Source organism: Biomphalaria glabrata, chromosome 2 (genome assembly GCF_947242115.1).
Source record: "Biomphalaria glabrata chromosome 2, xgBioGlab47.1, whole genome shotgun sequence".
NCBI classification, from domain to species: domain Eukaryota; kingdom Metazoa; phylum Mollusca; class Gastropoda; family Planorbidae; genus Biomphalaria; species Biomphalaria glabrata.
The window spans coordinates 60396597-60412864 of record NC_074712.1 but is presented as its reverse complement, the minus strand read 5'-3'; the positions used below and the strand labels follow the sequence as shown (position 1 = coordinate 60412864).

The 16268-nt window shown below is 32.8% G+C and overlaps 1 protein-coding gene across 3 annotated transcripts; it reads left to right on the top strand.

The window, feature by feature from the left end:
• The first annotated feature begins 441 nt into the window (after positions 1-441).
• LOC106062182 (nucleolin-like) lies at positions 442-15232 on the top strand. 3 transcript variants are annotated; one of them, XM_056021750.1, is made up of 19 exons: positions 442-595; positions 7677-7763; positions 7978-8074; positions 8174-8314; positions 8798-8944; positions 9100-9138; positions 9626-9664; positions 10483-10587; positions 11194-11265; positions 11561-11602; positions 11695-11829; positions 11927-12059; positions 12289-12455; positions 12550-12670; positions 12860-13080; positions 13175-13310; positions 13554-13717; positions 13805-13909; positions 14937-15232. In XM_056021750.1, exons 1-19 carry the CDS (start codon positions 566-568, stop codon positions 14993-14995), a joined length of 2040 nt encoding a protein of 679 aa, XP_055877725.1. In that variant the 5' UTR covers positions 442-565; the 3' UTR covers positions 14996-15232. The 3 variants fall into 3 exon arrangements, with proteins under 3 accessions (XP_055877725.1, XP_055877726.1, XP_055877727.1); XM_056021751.1 differs by lacking the exon at positions 8174-8314; XM_056021752.1 differs by lacking the exons at positions 8174-8314; positions 8798-8944.
• Positions 15233-16268: the final 1036 nt, after the last annotated feature.

The window sequence follows — 16268 nt, the reverse complement described above, 5'->3', positions numbered from 1 at the left end:
TCCGTAGCAGAACCATAGACAGGATAATGTACTTCAATTTAAAAATATGCCAGAAAGCCATGTATTATATTTTAAATACTATTTGAAAAGTATCAGGAAATAATTTTTTAAATTGATATTTAAATAGATAAATTGAATGTAGCTATAAATTGAAATGAACATTAAAAAAATAATTACAATAAATAGTCTAAGCTTATTCAAATATTTTTCTTTAATTTTGTATTTCAAAATTTTGTCTAAAGCATTTGTTAAAAAAAACTAAATCTGAAAATATCCTTAAATTGTAAAGAGAGCAATATTTCTATAAATATAGATTTTTAAATATATATATTTTAAAATTTCAATCTCTCTCTTTCTCTATATATTTTTTAAAGTTTATTGTTAGATTTTTTTTTTTCGAATTTAAAAAAAATAAATATATATATAATTTTTTTTCTAAAGTTACTTGATCACAAGAAGAAATCTGGCAACATAATCTCGTCCATTTCCTAGCTAGTCAAGTCTGTTTAGGCACAATTTGATAAAAGTGTCTAATAGAATCTAGCAGAATAAAACTAACACAATCATGGGAAAGAAGGGCGCAAACAAACAAAAGGTAAATATTCGTTTATGTGTTTGTTATAAAGCTAAAGTATACTGCTTAGATACATGCTAGATTTAGATCTAATATGTAAATCATTAAACGTTGACAAGACGCGCAAGCACGTGTTGTAAAATAGTTTTAGTAGATTGTAACTTGTTAGTATACAATACAGACACCCACGTGGCTGTGTGACAGTGTGTCGCGTGTTGAAAGATTTTAAAAAAAAATAGCTGATCTAGATCTAGAACTAATCAAAATATAGTATAGAACTACAGCTTATTTAGAGTAGATATAATATATAGACTGAATATTTGAATTTGGGCTTTGTAACACTTTGTTTAAATTTAAAATTAGATTAGTTACAGTAACTTACGTTTATCGAACAAGTTAAGCTCATTCGCCGACATTTTTTATGTTTGAATTTGTGTATCTCCGTAAAAATTAGACCTAGAAAAAAACTGATTGTATCTGTGAACTCCTCATCCATTTTTCTTAAAAAGTAGACACGTTTTATTCTATTACTACTCATAGTTAAACTTATATTTGATGTTAAAATGGGTCAGGTTGATGATTTCAAAAGCTTAAATTATCGAACACTTTTTTAGCTTTATCTTATCTTATCGAACATATGAAGAACTTATCGAACACACGAGAAGTATGGTGTTTTAAAAGTGTTATAATCCTAAAATTTTGTGAAAAGTATGGTGTTTCAAAAGTGTTATAATCTATATTTTTTTTTATTTATATCATTTTCTCTTTACGCCATGTCAAGAAAGACAGATTTTTAGTCATTTTCAAATGGTCCACATCGAAGGAATCTATCACTGATCAGCTCTGCTTAGAAACTGACGGTGCTAAGCCCAGTAACGCATTACCGTAGTACTTATTTAGGTCTAAGCTATTTTGAGACATAAGGCCATTAATAAATTAAATCCAGATATTATTTATTTGAGGGAGAGCCTAATAAGCTTTGGTAGCCAATAGATAATCCCGCCCTCCCCAAGTCATTGCAGGACACAACAGTTTACTTGGTTGACCTAAAAACAGATACGGTACGCGGCCCTACGTAACTAGCCGCCGATCTAGCACGCTCAGTGTATGTAACAGCCTAAAAGTCAGTGCTAGATATTTTTCGATCTGGGCGGGGAGGGGGGGGGTGCTGAAAAGCTATGGTAGCTTGCAAGCTGTGTTACCTATAGATGTAGATAAATCCGCCCTCCCTAAACCACCTGGTTGACCAAAAAAAAAACAAAAAACAACGTATTTTAGAGCACGCTTAGTATTTGTCACACACACAAACAACATAACTATATATACTACGTATCTATCATGCCTAGTGTTTGTGACCTAATTAGCGGCTTGACCGTAGGTACTCGACTGATGGCTCCTCCCCCTTTCCCCTCAACATTGTTCTTACTACAACTTGAACAATGTTTTGGGGCTGTGTTGATGGCCTGGTTTACACCTGTGTGTTACGCTATCACTGACCATTTTTTTTTTTTGTTGTGTGTTAGTCTGGTGGCTGCGTTTGGATTGAGTCTTGAAATTTACGTTGTTACTTTGCACTGAAAAAGTGTGAATGTTGGAGAGTGGAAGCGCGGGTAAGGGGGTGTAGGCAGAATAGGAGAGTGGTTAAATGCGTTATTGTTATTATTTTTGTGTATTTGTGATGTTTCAAAGGAGTGTCTTTGTAGCGCATTAATATATATATATACAGGGTTCGTAGCGCTCCTAAAATCTCCTAAAAAATGAAAAGTCTCCTAAAATCCTAAAATTCTCCTAAAAATTGCCGAAAGTCTCCTAAAATTTTGTCCACTCTCCTAAAATTTTTACCCAATATTTTTTTAAAATATAATTTTGCTTATTTCTTGCTAAAAATGTGAGGGGAAAAACAACAGCGTAACTAGGCATTCTGATCGCATGACCTTACGGGCTGGCTGTGTTAATGAGCTGACCAGTGACGCGTCTACACCGCCTTTCACCTTTAGTGAAGCGCGACCTCGTGATTGAAGATGGCCTTGGCTCAAGCAAGCATTTCACCTGGCAGTATTTTTCTGAAATCATTTATTGTTACCACTAAAGACGCGCTAGATCTAGTCTGTAGTGACTATTGCCTATAATTAGAGCAATTACAAGACTAATTTGTAGGCTACACTCCTCCGGGCCCTCCCTCACCTAAAATCTTCTTGTTGTAAGTGTAAGACTAAGAGTGACTTCGCGTTGAAAGTCCGTAAATCTTCTAGATCTAGCTAGTATCTAGTAACTGTAATAGTATTTAGATTTAGATCTAATTTAGATCTAGTGAAGATAATTCGCACCTAACCTGAAAACTCCGTGAATTTTTGTCAATTTAATGATCTCGATACATCTAATGTCTAGATTACTCTAGAAATACGCTAGATTCTAGATTTACGCTAAATCACTTTGAGTCTAGTGAAGATAATTAGCACAAAGAAGTGAAAAGCCCGCAAATTTAGACTCTAGATCTACGGTATATCCAGTGAAGATAATTCGCATACTGCCGCGAAAAGTCCGCAAATTTTTGTGACTTAGATCTAGACTCTAGATCTACGGTATATTCAGTGAAGATAATTCGCACACAGCCGCGAAAACTCCGCGAATTTTAGTGACTTATGTCTAGACTCTAGATTTACTCTAAATCACTAGAATCTAGTGAAGATAATTCTCACACAGCCGTGAAAAGTCCGCAAAAATTAGTGACTTAGAGTTAAAGTCCGCGAATTTTAGCGAATTAGCTTTAGAGTCTAGATCTTCTGTAAATTTAGGGAAGATAATATTCACACAGCAGTGAAAAGTCCGCGAATTTTCGTGACTTTGATCTAGACTCTAGATTTACGCTAAACCACTAGAATATATATTAGTGAAGATATTTCTCTCACAGCCGTGAAAAGTCCGCGAATTTTAGCGACTTAGATCAAGAGTCTAGATCTACTGTAGATTTAACGAAAATATTTCTCATTCAGCTGTGAAAAGTCCGTAAAAATTATTTCACTCGTAAAAAGCCAGGGAAACTATATGGTTGAAAATGATTCTGCTAGGAAAAAAAAACGCGAATAGGTCTAAATCCCCCCCCCCCCCCCAATCCAAAAGCCATTTTTTAGTAAGCAAATGTCAACTAAACATTCAAATAGGTCAATATTGCCCTATATATTACTGGCTCTGTTTATGAAAAGGATTTAAGTTAACTAATAGAAGAATAAAACATTACCTCAAATGCACACCATGACTCTAGTATCTATAAGATACACATAGGAACTAAAAATGTATATTTCCATCACAGAGAATATACATCATGAATTAGGCATCTCTAAGAATGTTTCTAGTTTAAAAAAAAATTGGAAAAGTAACCATTTGTAATGTTTTTAAATAAATCTTTGAAAAAAAAATGGTTGTTTGAGGTTTTGGGATGACAGTCAAGTTGTTACTAGATTAAAAGATAACTTTCATTACATTTTCTGTGGACATATGCACAGCTGATAACATTGTTTCTGTGGCATATTGACAAGATATTTATTATTTTAAAAATCAAATAACAATAATTGATTTGATAAATGCTTAGTTTTGTGTATGTTTTACTATGTATCACACAAACGGATAGGAAACACACACACACATCATACATTTCATCCTTAAAAAACCTCTTAAAATCTCCTAAAATTTTTTCATGGAAAAGTGCTACTAACCCTGTATATATCTATCTATATATATAAATAATTTTATAGACCCGGTGCCACACGTCTAGATCGAGAAGCACAACTGACTCTATGTATTTGAGGCTGACGTCACATTCTAATGGTCGATCAATTATTGATGATCTCTGGATACAGTGTCTTGACTGTTTCTCTCCTCCCCCCCCCCCCCCCCCCCCCCCCGTTTTATTAATATCTCTTCACATCAAGCACATGCGCTAGGTATTGGTTTATAACACATAATTCAGAAGTTAATAGAATGGGGCAAATTCAGAAGTTAATAGAATGGGGCAAATTCAGAAGTTAATAGAATGGGGCATCTGAAAAAGAAACAACAACTGAATACATTCCACTGTGTTTCTCCCGGCGGCATGGTATTGATACTATTAGCATCTAGCTATAATATATGTCATAAAATCAAGCTTTTAAAATGGGTACAATTAGTGCATATATCGATGTAAATCTATTTACTTAAAAAAATATAGCACATTTACGGTAAACCACAAATAACTGATACAAATTGTAACATATGATTAATTTATATCTGTACTTTGCATTACATTATTTAAAAAAATAACAATTAAAAAATATATAATTTAAATATTTTGTCTTCTTTGGGTTATATCCCTTTGATGTTTATTTTTAACATTAAAATGGCGTTCGATATCTTACGAAGCTGAGATTGCTTATATAAAAACTGCTATTATCGAACACCCCCTTTTTAAACCTCAATTTTCATGTTTAGGTAACAAAGGACACTTTCAAATAAATAGTTGTAAATATTTCTCAGCCTAATTAGAAGCGTATTATATAGTTTTTTTGAGCTGAAGCATCATTAGCATTAAAAAATACCCTTAACCCGAGACTCACTCCACTCTTCCCAAGAGTTCAAAAAATGTGAAATTTTTATACCAATATTACCAATGCACTTTGAATATAAGTAAAAAAATGATCCTCGGGTGAAAATGAAACTAATTATAACTTAACTATAAAGAAATGGACGATGCACAATAAGAATGGACTAGTTTCTTTATAATCATCGAAATAAAGGTGAATTTTAAAAAATACAATGGGGTGTTCGATAAGTACCTTAAAACGAAGGTGTTCGATAGATGTAAGTTACTCTAGTTAAGTCTTGACTCTAGACACTCTCTAGAGTCTAGTCAGACGACTAAGTCTAACTAAGTGATAAGTGTCACTAACTTCACTAAGTTAGTAACTTAAGTAGATCTACTAAGAGTAAGAAGGTCTACTAGACTGAAGAACTAGTCTGTGACTCTCACTAGTCTCACTCTGTCTAGTCGACTAGTTACTTATTAAACTGTTCAAAGGCTAGCTCTAGAATAGTTTATTTAATCTGGACATCACATTACATGAATTTGAACGCTTGCTGTTTTTGTGGTCATTAAATTTTTATTTTGATATTTAATATGAAACTAGTGTGCTGTATAATGTACTTGTCTTGTCCATTTTCCAATGATTCTGACCCAATTTCCTTCCATTTAGCTGTCTTTTTATGTAAGAAAAAAGAATTTCAAATGTGTAAGTTAGGTTTTTCTTCTCTGTGTCGCCTATGTTACCCGGATGACTACCTCTTCAATCTTGGCTCTTCCTAGCAGACCTAGGGTTAAGACTATATTTTTTGGTTGGCATAAGTCTACTATGCTAATGAGCCCACCAATATTTATTGTTTTTGGAGCTGTTTTATTTGATTCATAAGTCAAGATGTTTGATTCCATACAAAAAAAAAATAATAGCCTAATAGGGTGTTAGAATTAAATTACAATTTTCTTACCAAAATTTATTTCTAACAGCAAGTTTTGGACATCAATGTTAAAGATCTCATATATATTATATATATATATATATTTTTGTTTGTTGTTGTTTTTTTATAGAAAATTAATGGGCTAATGTTTGGAGTAGGCTTGGTACATTGAATGAAGTTAAATGCCTAGATTCTAGATCTAGTCAATAATAGATAGATCTAGATTTATATAGAGAGAAAATAAACTTAAATAGCTATTTAGGCAAGAATGGCTATCCTAACCTGTACTATACTACAAAAGATCATCTGTATTAGAAATTTATTAAATTAATAAACAAAAAGCACAAACATTCAACATGCAAACATAAAATAAGTCTAAAAGTCTGTGTAGAAGTCATTATCCCAGTTAGCTAATTTTGGTAGAATATGTGTGTTCATACTTTTATTTTTTTGTGTTCCTGTTTATGCATTATTTGAAAACGTTTGATTTCGTGTGAGGGGCTATCCTGGTGATCTTAAAATTTAGTTAACGTAAATATAGAATTAAAATCAGAGTTTATTGATACCTAAATATAGAGACTGTCTGAAATAAATTATGGTGTCCGGTATCAAATTATGTGGGTCAACTTTGTCTGAATTAAATGAAAACACATGGCCTCTTTGACCTTAAATATAACAAATATAGGTTAGGGGTACACATATAAGTAGTCATCCTTATTCTAGAAGATTTTGATACTTCATTTTCTTTTCTATGTCGAACCATTGTCAAAATAATACGCTGTCAAAGTCATTGAAATTTTGGCCTATAGGTGTCCGAATAGCATAAACTACTCAAGAATCTAGTGTCTAGGAGAGCACAGCGAGTACTGTATAGTCATGTGAAATACTGCATTCCTCATTAATCTTGACAAATTTTTTAGATTTAGAAATTTTATAGCTTTAGAATCCATCTAGTCTAGATCTAGATGATCACAACCAAACATGACTAACACTCAGTGTGATAAATAAAAAGCTGGCACAGACTGCATAAGAGCTTAGATAAGATCTTGCTCAGCAACAAAAAAGCTAACAAAATATCTATACTGTCTAGTCAAATCTAGTGTCATCTTGATTGTCTATATCTATCTACATTGGATTGAACTAAAGAAAATAACTCACAGATTCTCAGATCGCTGGTATCTCTGATTGCAGAAGCACAATCCAACAATCAATCAATATCGCTGATAAAAAGAAATAATGTCACAATCTCTAAATCAAATTTACATATCCAGATTCACTAACATAATAGAAAACAACCCTCAGTCAAGAAATCCAAAATAATTGAAGTTATTTAAACACTAGTTAAGGTCATTAATGCCCAACAGCATAAACATAAATCACCCAACTTTGCAAGTGGACAAAATGGTTAGTCAGGGAGGAACAGGGCTACAACAATACATTAAAAAATAATGACAGAAAATTGTAAACTCTACACTAGTAGATAATTTTCTTTAAAAATGATTTTGATTCTTAGTGCAATAGTCTAGTAGTAGTTGGTGAGTAACCATTTCATGGGTGACCATTCCTTGTCAGTCCTGTCCCCAACAGAATTGTAAATAATTTCTAAATTGCTTCTCAGGCGGCAGCAGAGGCTCCTAAAGCTAAAAAGGCAGTACCAGTTAAGGCTGTTGAATCAGATGAAGAGGATTCTTCAGAAGAGGAGGAAGTAAGTTTGTTTTTCCCTTTTTGTTGAATTTAAAAGCTTAAAACAAAGGTGGGATAATAAGTTTTTCTTTTGCACTGTATTGCTTATGCATAATATGTTTTTTGCCTGTTTAACAGTTAGTTTTGTAGTGATATAAAATTATTTTTTTTTGTAGCATTTTTTACTTTATTTAAAATACAAAATTTAAAATACAATGCATTATTTATAATTATAGGAAGTTGTAAAGCCACAAAAGAAAGCAGTTGCTGTTAAACCTGCTAAACAAGAAGAGAGCAGTGAAGACAGTGATGACAGTGAAGAAGAAATGGAAGGTTTGTCTCTCTCTCTCTCTCTTTTTTTTTGTTGTTTTCAATCTATTTGTTAATTTTTACTTTAAAATTCAGATCAGACACAGATACCATTTTTTTCAGCTCCTAAGAAGCAGACTGTGGCAAAGTCAATTAAAAAAACAGTAGTAAAAGATGGTTTTGATAGTAGTGATGAGTCTTCAGAGGAAGAAATGCCACCAACCAAGAAAGCCAACATCGTTAAAGTGGCGAAAACACAAAATGGTACTATGTGTATTGGATGTGTAATTTGAATGACACATTTGTGTAGTCATCTTTGTATACATTACACACATGAAAATACCTGTATCATCTTATTTTTTATTTTATTTTTGCCTAAAAATATTTAAGCATACATGTATCTCTTAGTGAACTGACAGCACCACCTTCAACATTCTACTGCCTATCCATCTAATATGTAGCCTCTCATTAGTCTAAATTGCACTACCTGGGGTATTTATTGAATACCCATTAACCTCAATTCTGAGTGCAAATTTTCAATGTAATTTTTTCTGCTTTCTCTTATTAATGTACAGCCTGTGCTTTAGACACTTCATAGCATATTCTTGTAAGGTTAGCATTAGAGGGTTGTTGAGGTTTACAATGAAATAAAAAAAATTTTAGCTATCCTATTGTTCCATAATTTTTCAGCTATGATTCTATCGATATTTTAAAGATAAGATTAGATATAGTTAACATTTCTTTCAGCCCCAAAGAAGCAGACTAAGGCACAACCCACAAAAAAAGTAGAAAAAATGGATGTTGATGATGATGAAGATAGTAGTGACGAATCTTCGGAAGAAGAGAAGCCACCTGCTAAGAAGACGAATGTTGTTAAAAAGGCAGAAAATAATGGTACTAAAAGTATTGGATGTGTAAATGAGTGATACATTTCTGTAGTCATCTCTAGTTTGCATTACACACATGAAAATACATGTATCATCTTTGAACTTGAAGAAACAAACTAAAAAAATATTTTTTTTAAGTTGTATTTTTGCTTTCCATTTCAGTTCAACAGACTAAAGTATCTCCCAAAAAAGCCAATGCTGGTACGTTACAAATTTAAACAAATTATTTCTTTTACCATAATTTTGCAAACATCTTTATTGGGTGACTAGGTGGATACGACCCGCATCCTGTGAGCCTCAGTTTGGGTATTAACCCATTAGCTCCTTCTGCAGATGGAAACATTTTCCCGTTTTTTGTCCTAAATAGTTGTAGAGCGTTTCTAAAACCCCCTATTTATACTTGATTTAAACTTTAAAAAAAAATTTACTTCTAGTCTCGTAAGCGTGATTACAAATCATTTTGGTGATTACCAATTCTATTTTTAATAAAATCGGGAAGATTTTTATTGTTAAAATAATTTTTCAAAAGTACAGGCCCATAACCCACCATGTGGGAAAATGGGTATTTTGAAGCTTTTTTGAATTATTATAGTATTAAATGTATATATATTTTAAAACTAGACATGTTCACATTGCTCATTTTCATCTGCCCCATTTTCTCTATTATCTTCTTTCTTCTATTTTATAGGCAAAGCTGCCAATGGAGCTAAGGGCAAAGCAGCACCTGGTAAGTTTTTAATCATGAAGAGTATTGTTTTCTAAATCCTTACCTTGTTTTATATGATTGCATTTCACTAGGTAAATCAAAGTAGCGTTTGGTTTATGTGGGTTCGTTTACTTTTTTGAAACTTGAAATAAAATATTTAGTTATTGTTTTTAAAATCAGTAATTCAAGCTAGTTGTATTTCAACTATTGACTTAACTGTTTAGTTGGTATCCTATGTAAGTTCACTAAATATAAACATTTTAAAGCAATTAGAACTTTCATTTGTTACAATGTCAGCTGACTTGCTTGAAAAGAAAATGGCTGTTGTACATAAAGCAGACCTGCATACCGTTACGCAAAATGCATATTCATTACGCAAAATCTCCCAAAAATGACAGTATGCAAATACGCATTTAACCTGTCGCGTTACGCATTTCGTATCTTTTTTTCCCCCCTCTCTTGACTAGGCCTACGAAAATTTGGAGTAGACCTACGTTTGTAGCTGATCTTGAGCCCAGATCTAGAGTAGATTATATTCATTATATAGACATAGAAAATGACATAGATCCAGATCTAGTCTAGATATCATCTCTATTGTCATATTAATCTAGATTTAGATTGTAGATCTTATCATGACATTTAGATCTAATCTGGTGCCAGAATACGCATTTTGACCATCAGCGTTACGCATTTGGACTTTTTTTTTTAGTAGGCAGGTCTGATAAAAGTGACTACGATATCAATCATTCTGATAATCTGTTAGAGAATTTTCTTAATTTGATACTTGTAAATAATCTTAAAAACTCAACATGCAAAAATCTTTTTTTTTTTCATCTTAGCAAAAGTTGTAGAAAAAGACAGTGATGATGATGAGGATGATGACGATGATGATGAAGAGGAGGAGGAGGAGACAAAACCAGCACCCAAAGCTAAGGTTACACAAGGTTAGAGATTTTCATTAGCTTTTCAGACATGCCTAATGTTTTGCCTAACATCCAACAAAATCACCAAAAATGTAGAGATGTTCTGCATAGTTCCTATGACTTCTATATTTTAGATCTAAAGATGACTACTCTATAGCCAAAGAATTAGATCTAAATTTAAATCTATTCTACAATGCTAGATCTAGCATTAAATACCTGAAGATTAGTCAATAGATCTATATTAGATTCTATAATTTTTAGAATATTCAGATCTAGAATCATTTATGTTCTATTAAGTAAATCTAGATATTTTTCTGAAATTTAAATCTAAGGTGTAGATCTAAAATGTCTTATTAGACTCAATATTTATGTATTATTTAACCATTAGATCTAGTTAAGGCAGTTAAACACATTATTTTTATATATATATATTTATATATATATATTTATATATATATATATATTTATATATATATAGTTTGAACTATCGATTTCAAACATATGACATAATTATGATACTTTAAACAGGTATTCATAGATTTTTATACTAATTACATCTAGTATATAAGAAGCAAGCTAGCGTTGTTATTTATGTAATAAAGTTTTATATATTTATCTCTTATTTAGAGGAGGAAGAAGATGATGATGATGATGATTCAGATGATGAGGAGGAGGAGGAAGTAAAAGCTAAGCCACAAGGTTTGTAACACATAATTTTGTAGTGTGCATTGGAATCTCTTAGGCTCATGTTTAATCTAAGTATACATTTATCTACTTGAGAAAATGTTTTATCAAGGGAAAAAAAACAACTAGTAACAATGAGTTATAAACATGCTGACCAGGCTTGTGATGCATTGTGGCTTTTTAATTACAAGGATGTTATTTAATCTTGAGTTTCTAGCATGAGCAACTATGTGCCTTTTTTTTTTTTTTTTTTTTTCTGTTAATTGCAAATAAGATTTTTAACCATTCTTGATAATTACTTTTGTTTTAGGTAAATCTGCAAATGGTAAACAAGTGAAAGCTGATTCTGATGGTAAGTTAATGCATTAAGATTAAAGACACTTTACATTTAATTGTAAAAGTTATAAGAAAAAAGAAGTTAATAACTTTCATAACTAATTTTAGATGATGATGAAGATGACGACGATGAGGAGGAGGAGGAAGAAGAAGAAGAGACAGTGAAGAAAGCAGATTCTAACAAGAGAAAAAAAGAGAAATCAGAAAAGAAAGACAAAAAAGCCAAAAAACAAAAATTAGATGGTAACTATTTTTCAATTCAGATAGCTCTAGTTAATTGAATTCAATACTGGAAATAAGAATGAAGTGTGCCTTACAAACAATGTTGTTTTTATTTCAGAATCTGTAAGTGGCGAAAGTGTAACATTATATGTAGGAAACTTAGATAAAAATACCACAGAAGACGAAATCTCAAATTTTTTCAGTGAAAAAGACATCACAGTTAGTGAAGTTCGCAAAATACCCAACAGGAGGTATGTTTTAAATTGACACATGTATATTTATATTTTTACTATATCGTACCAACTGCATCTCGGTGAAAGGAAATGTAGTAATAGTTATTCACCTAAGATTGCAACCTTTTATTTATGCAGAAATTCTTTTAAAAAAAAATATTTTTACCTATTTGGATTGTTTTTTTTTTTTTTTTTTTTTTTAAGAAAAGTGTTTATGCTCATTTAATTGGACACTTTTTTTTTTCAGCAATGGTTTTGTGGATGTTTCAAGTTCAGATGCTGAAAAAGCTTTGGCCTTAAGTGGAAGCTCATTTGGTAAATTTAAAATTACTGTTGAGAAAGCAAAGGCTAAAGGTCAAAAGGAGGCCAACAAATCCTTCAATTCTCCAGGCGGGGGAGGAGATGCTAGCGACAGTAAGTTGCTTTTTTTTTTTGTTTATCTTATTGTATTATGTTTGTCTATTATACAAGATTAATATAATAAATTTTTGTGTTGTTTCTTAAACAGAAGACAGTAGAACTTTGTTTGTGAAAAATTTACCAGAAGATGCGACCACAGAAAGTCTTGAAGAAATCTTTGACACAGCCTCACAAGTTAGAATTCCACAGAAAGATGGTGCCCACAAAGGGTGAGGATTAAATAGCTTTTCTTTCCTTGCCATATTAAAAGTGTGTATTATGGACACCTATTTGCTATATTAATAGTAGAGACCATGATACAGCATATCCGAATATATAGTAACATGCTTTATATTTTTATTTTGTTTAAGTTAAACAACATATTATTGTCTTGTGCTAAAGATTTACATTTATTACAGCTTTGCTTTCATTGAATTTCCTGATGTTGACTCATTGGAAGCTGCCATGTCTGAGAAGCAAGGAGTTGAACTCAATGGCAACTCATTGTATCTAGACTATACTGGGTCCAAAAGTAACTTTAACAAACAGAGAGGTGGAGGTCAACAAAGAGGAGGCAGAGGGAATGATAGGAGAGGAGGTCGTGGTGGATTTGGAGGAGGAGACAGAAAGAGTAATTCAGGTTTGTCTACTTCTTTAAATTAGTTAACAATGGATATATTCAGTGAACAAGCCTGTTGAAATATCATTTTCATTTTTTTTTTTTCTTGTTGTAGGTTTAAGGGGTGAATCAAAAGTATTGTTTGTCAAGAACCTCAGCTACAACACAGATGAATCATCCTTGACATCTGCTTTTGATGGTGCTGTGTCTGCTAGAATACCAACTTTCCCAGACTCTGGCAAACCTAAAGGGTGAGTGTGATATGGGCATGGTCTAAAACTTTTTACTGTTAAAAAAATTTATGATATATTTTTGGACACATGACCATTGGGCTTTCTCTTATCTATTATGTTCTTTAGGTTACACTTCTTTTACTAAGTCATAGCTTTTCTGAATAGTAAATAGCACATGTTTAAATCAAATATATAGCTTCTTGAAACAAACAATTTTGGACTTCAGCATGTTAATCTTTGTATTTGCTTTTCCCTCCACAGTTTTGCTTTTGTAGATTTTGAATCTGCTGATGCTGCTGCTGAAGCGTTTGACTCAATGAATGGCCAGAGTATTGATGGAAGACAAGTTACTCTAGACTTTGCTGCTGACAAAGGCAGTGGGGGTGGTGGTGGTGGTTTTAGCCCTCGTGGTCGTGGTGGCCGAGGTAAGTGATGGAACACTTAAATATAGATAGTTTTCCAGCTTGTGTGCACCAGTATCTTAATTTTTGAAAAAAAAATGTTTGTTTCAGGTGGAAACTTTGGCGGAGGTCGTGGTCGTGGAGGTGACCGAGGTGGCAGGGGAGGAAGAGGTGGTTTTCGAGGAGGAAGAGGTGGAGGAGGGGGATTTAACAAAGGTAAATATATGAATGATGTCAGGGCTCTATTGAACAAATAAATTTTTTTACCTTACACCTATTTTCAAATATGAATGACGTACAGAATTAAGAAGAAATACTTAAATTAAAAAATATTTCATTGTTATGCATATGTTTGATCCCAAACAATTTATCAGCACAAAAATATTAACTAATTCAACAGACTTGACTGTTGCAAATATGTTGGTCGCAGCCCTAGTACATACTACATTCCTCATTAATCTCCATATTCCACAAGCCTTATTATTAATTGATGACACCAGAACGCATATGCTATTAAAACAAAATTCAGTACTCTGACTAGTGGAGCTTAGATTTCCTTTAAACTTTCTAATGAAGTGGCTCATCACTTTGCATAACATGTTTTTATTGATTTGCCCAGGCCAGGCTGTATTTTTAGCAGCCCCCGAAAGAGGGAAAAGATGCTATTAGTTTTGGTGTGTCCGTCCATTCTTTTAGTAAGGCCAGTGACACCAACATCAAAATATTTTTGACCATTCAAAGGTCTGATGCAACGGCTACTTTTTTCTTTTCTGAAAGCGAAAAATCTAATTTTTTAAATCCCTTATGCAAGCATTTTTTTTTTTCATAAAAATACACCACTTTTATAGTTAGTAACAAACACTTGAGGCGCTTTATTATGGGAGGCGATTATTTACCATATTTTTAACACATTTATGCAAACAGTTGTAGTTTTTTTGTCAAAAATTATTTTTTCATTTTTATTAAGTTCTGTTATACTAAGTACTATTACTATATTTACACACAAAAAAAAAATGTTTACTATTTTTTAAAGAGAAAAAAATCTAATTAGTATGCATACATGTCAGACATAATTTAAAACAACAAATAAGTAGTTTGTCCACATTATGACATTATTGTGTTTCCGCATCAACTGTCTAACCTTGTTTCCTTACTAGTTGTTGCAAGACTAGAATATTTTCACTTTTATTTCCAATATTTCACTGCATGACTCAACAAATGTTTCTTGTGTTTTGTTCCACAGCCAGGGGAGGTATTGTGAAAAGTGAAGGCAAAAAGATGACCTTTGATGATTCTGATTAATTGGGGGAAATGTTGGGGAAAGGGGCGGGATTGGGTTTGGAGAGGGAGGGTCCTATGGGCTAAGGGTGGGTGTGGGAAGGGGGGAGGGGTTGTTGAAAGTATGAATTTTATCATATTTTAAACTTTTTTTTAATGGCATACAACATTTTGTGTTCATTTGTAAAGTCTATTCATTGAACAGTTCTTTTTAGACTATTGCCATAACTATCATTAAAAAAAAACATTTTATTTCTCAAACGCTTGTTTGTCAGGTTTTTTTAAAGTCATTGATTACTTCTTTTTTTTTTTTGGTCTTTATTGGTGCACTAGACTAACCTGCTATCATTTAAAAAAAAAAAAAAAAAGTTGTATAGACTAAAACAAAAAAAAAGGTGTGCACATGAAACACAACTTCCTTAATTTCACCAGAGTGGATGCCTTTATATTCTTATGAACCTCATTCGCCAATCGTAACCAATTTTGTCATGTGATAATATTGATAAAACAACGATAGCCATTGTGTATTAAAATTTAGATCGTAATTTGTATAGAAGAGAGAATCACGTGGCTTAATGTTGTTTGGTGAATGAGGTCCATTATTAAAGACAGTATCAAGCTCATCCGGATCAAGAAAGATGGCAGAAGAAAAGCAAGGCCAGTGGCTCCAGCTGGAATAACCTGCCTAGTGTGCAGCCGAACATTCCGGGCTCACATAGGTTTCACCAGCAACATGAGTAGGCACAGAAACCCCCTGGATGACATCATCGAACCACGATGGACGAACTATATTTATTATAGCCAAACTAAGGCCAACGGGTTAGATTTTTACATTAGAAGTTTTGCAGCTACAACGCTTTAGTTGGACTAGCTGTCGAAGCTACAACCCAAAGAGTATCAACACTACACAAAATGCACATGTTCGGCATGGGGTTAACGAGAGTTTCGGGTCATTTGAAAATGTCATTGGTCAGTCAACCATGCAACTTCCTATGACTCCGAGTCACATGCCGAAGCGTCATGATTGTGTATTGCCTATGGAAATCGTCCTGAGCGGCTCGGGACAAGGGCGGGTCCAGACTCAAATGCTTATGTTCTGGATTCTATATAGTACACCTTTGTTAGGATTGTTGTTCATCCTATTCTCTGGGAAGGTCAATAGTCGAGCTGGTCTACAAACAAAGGATTTCCCCAAAAAGGTTAAAGACGACATAAGGAATTTAGTATTAAACTTATTATGATATAATGCCAAAAATAATTCAACAATTTGTTTTTAGCTTTGCTTCATTGGAACGTC

What these genes read in the sequence shown, in the direction of transcription:
- LOC106062182 (XM_056021750.1), top strand. Translation starts at nt 566, where the DNA reads ATGGGAAAGAAGGGCGCAAACAAACAAAAG. An exon ending in GGGAGGAGATGCTAGCGACA is followed by an intron (nt 12,456 to 12,549) that starts GTAAGTTGCTTT and finishes TTTCTTAAACAG; the next exon opens with AAGACAGTAGAACTTTGTTT. An exon ending in AGGAGGGGGATTTAACAAAG is followed by an intron (nt 13,910 to 14,936) that starts GTAAATATATGA and finishes TTTGTTCCACAG; the next exon opens with CCAGGGGAGGTATTGTGAAA.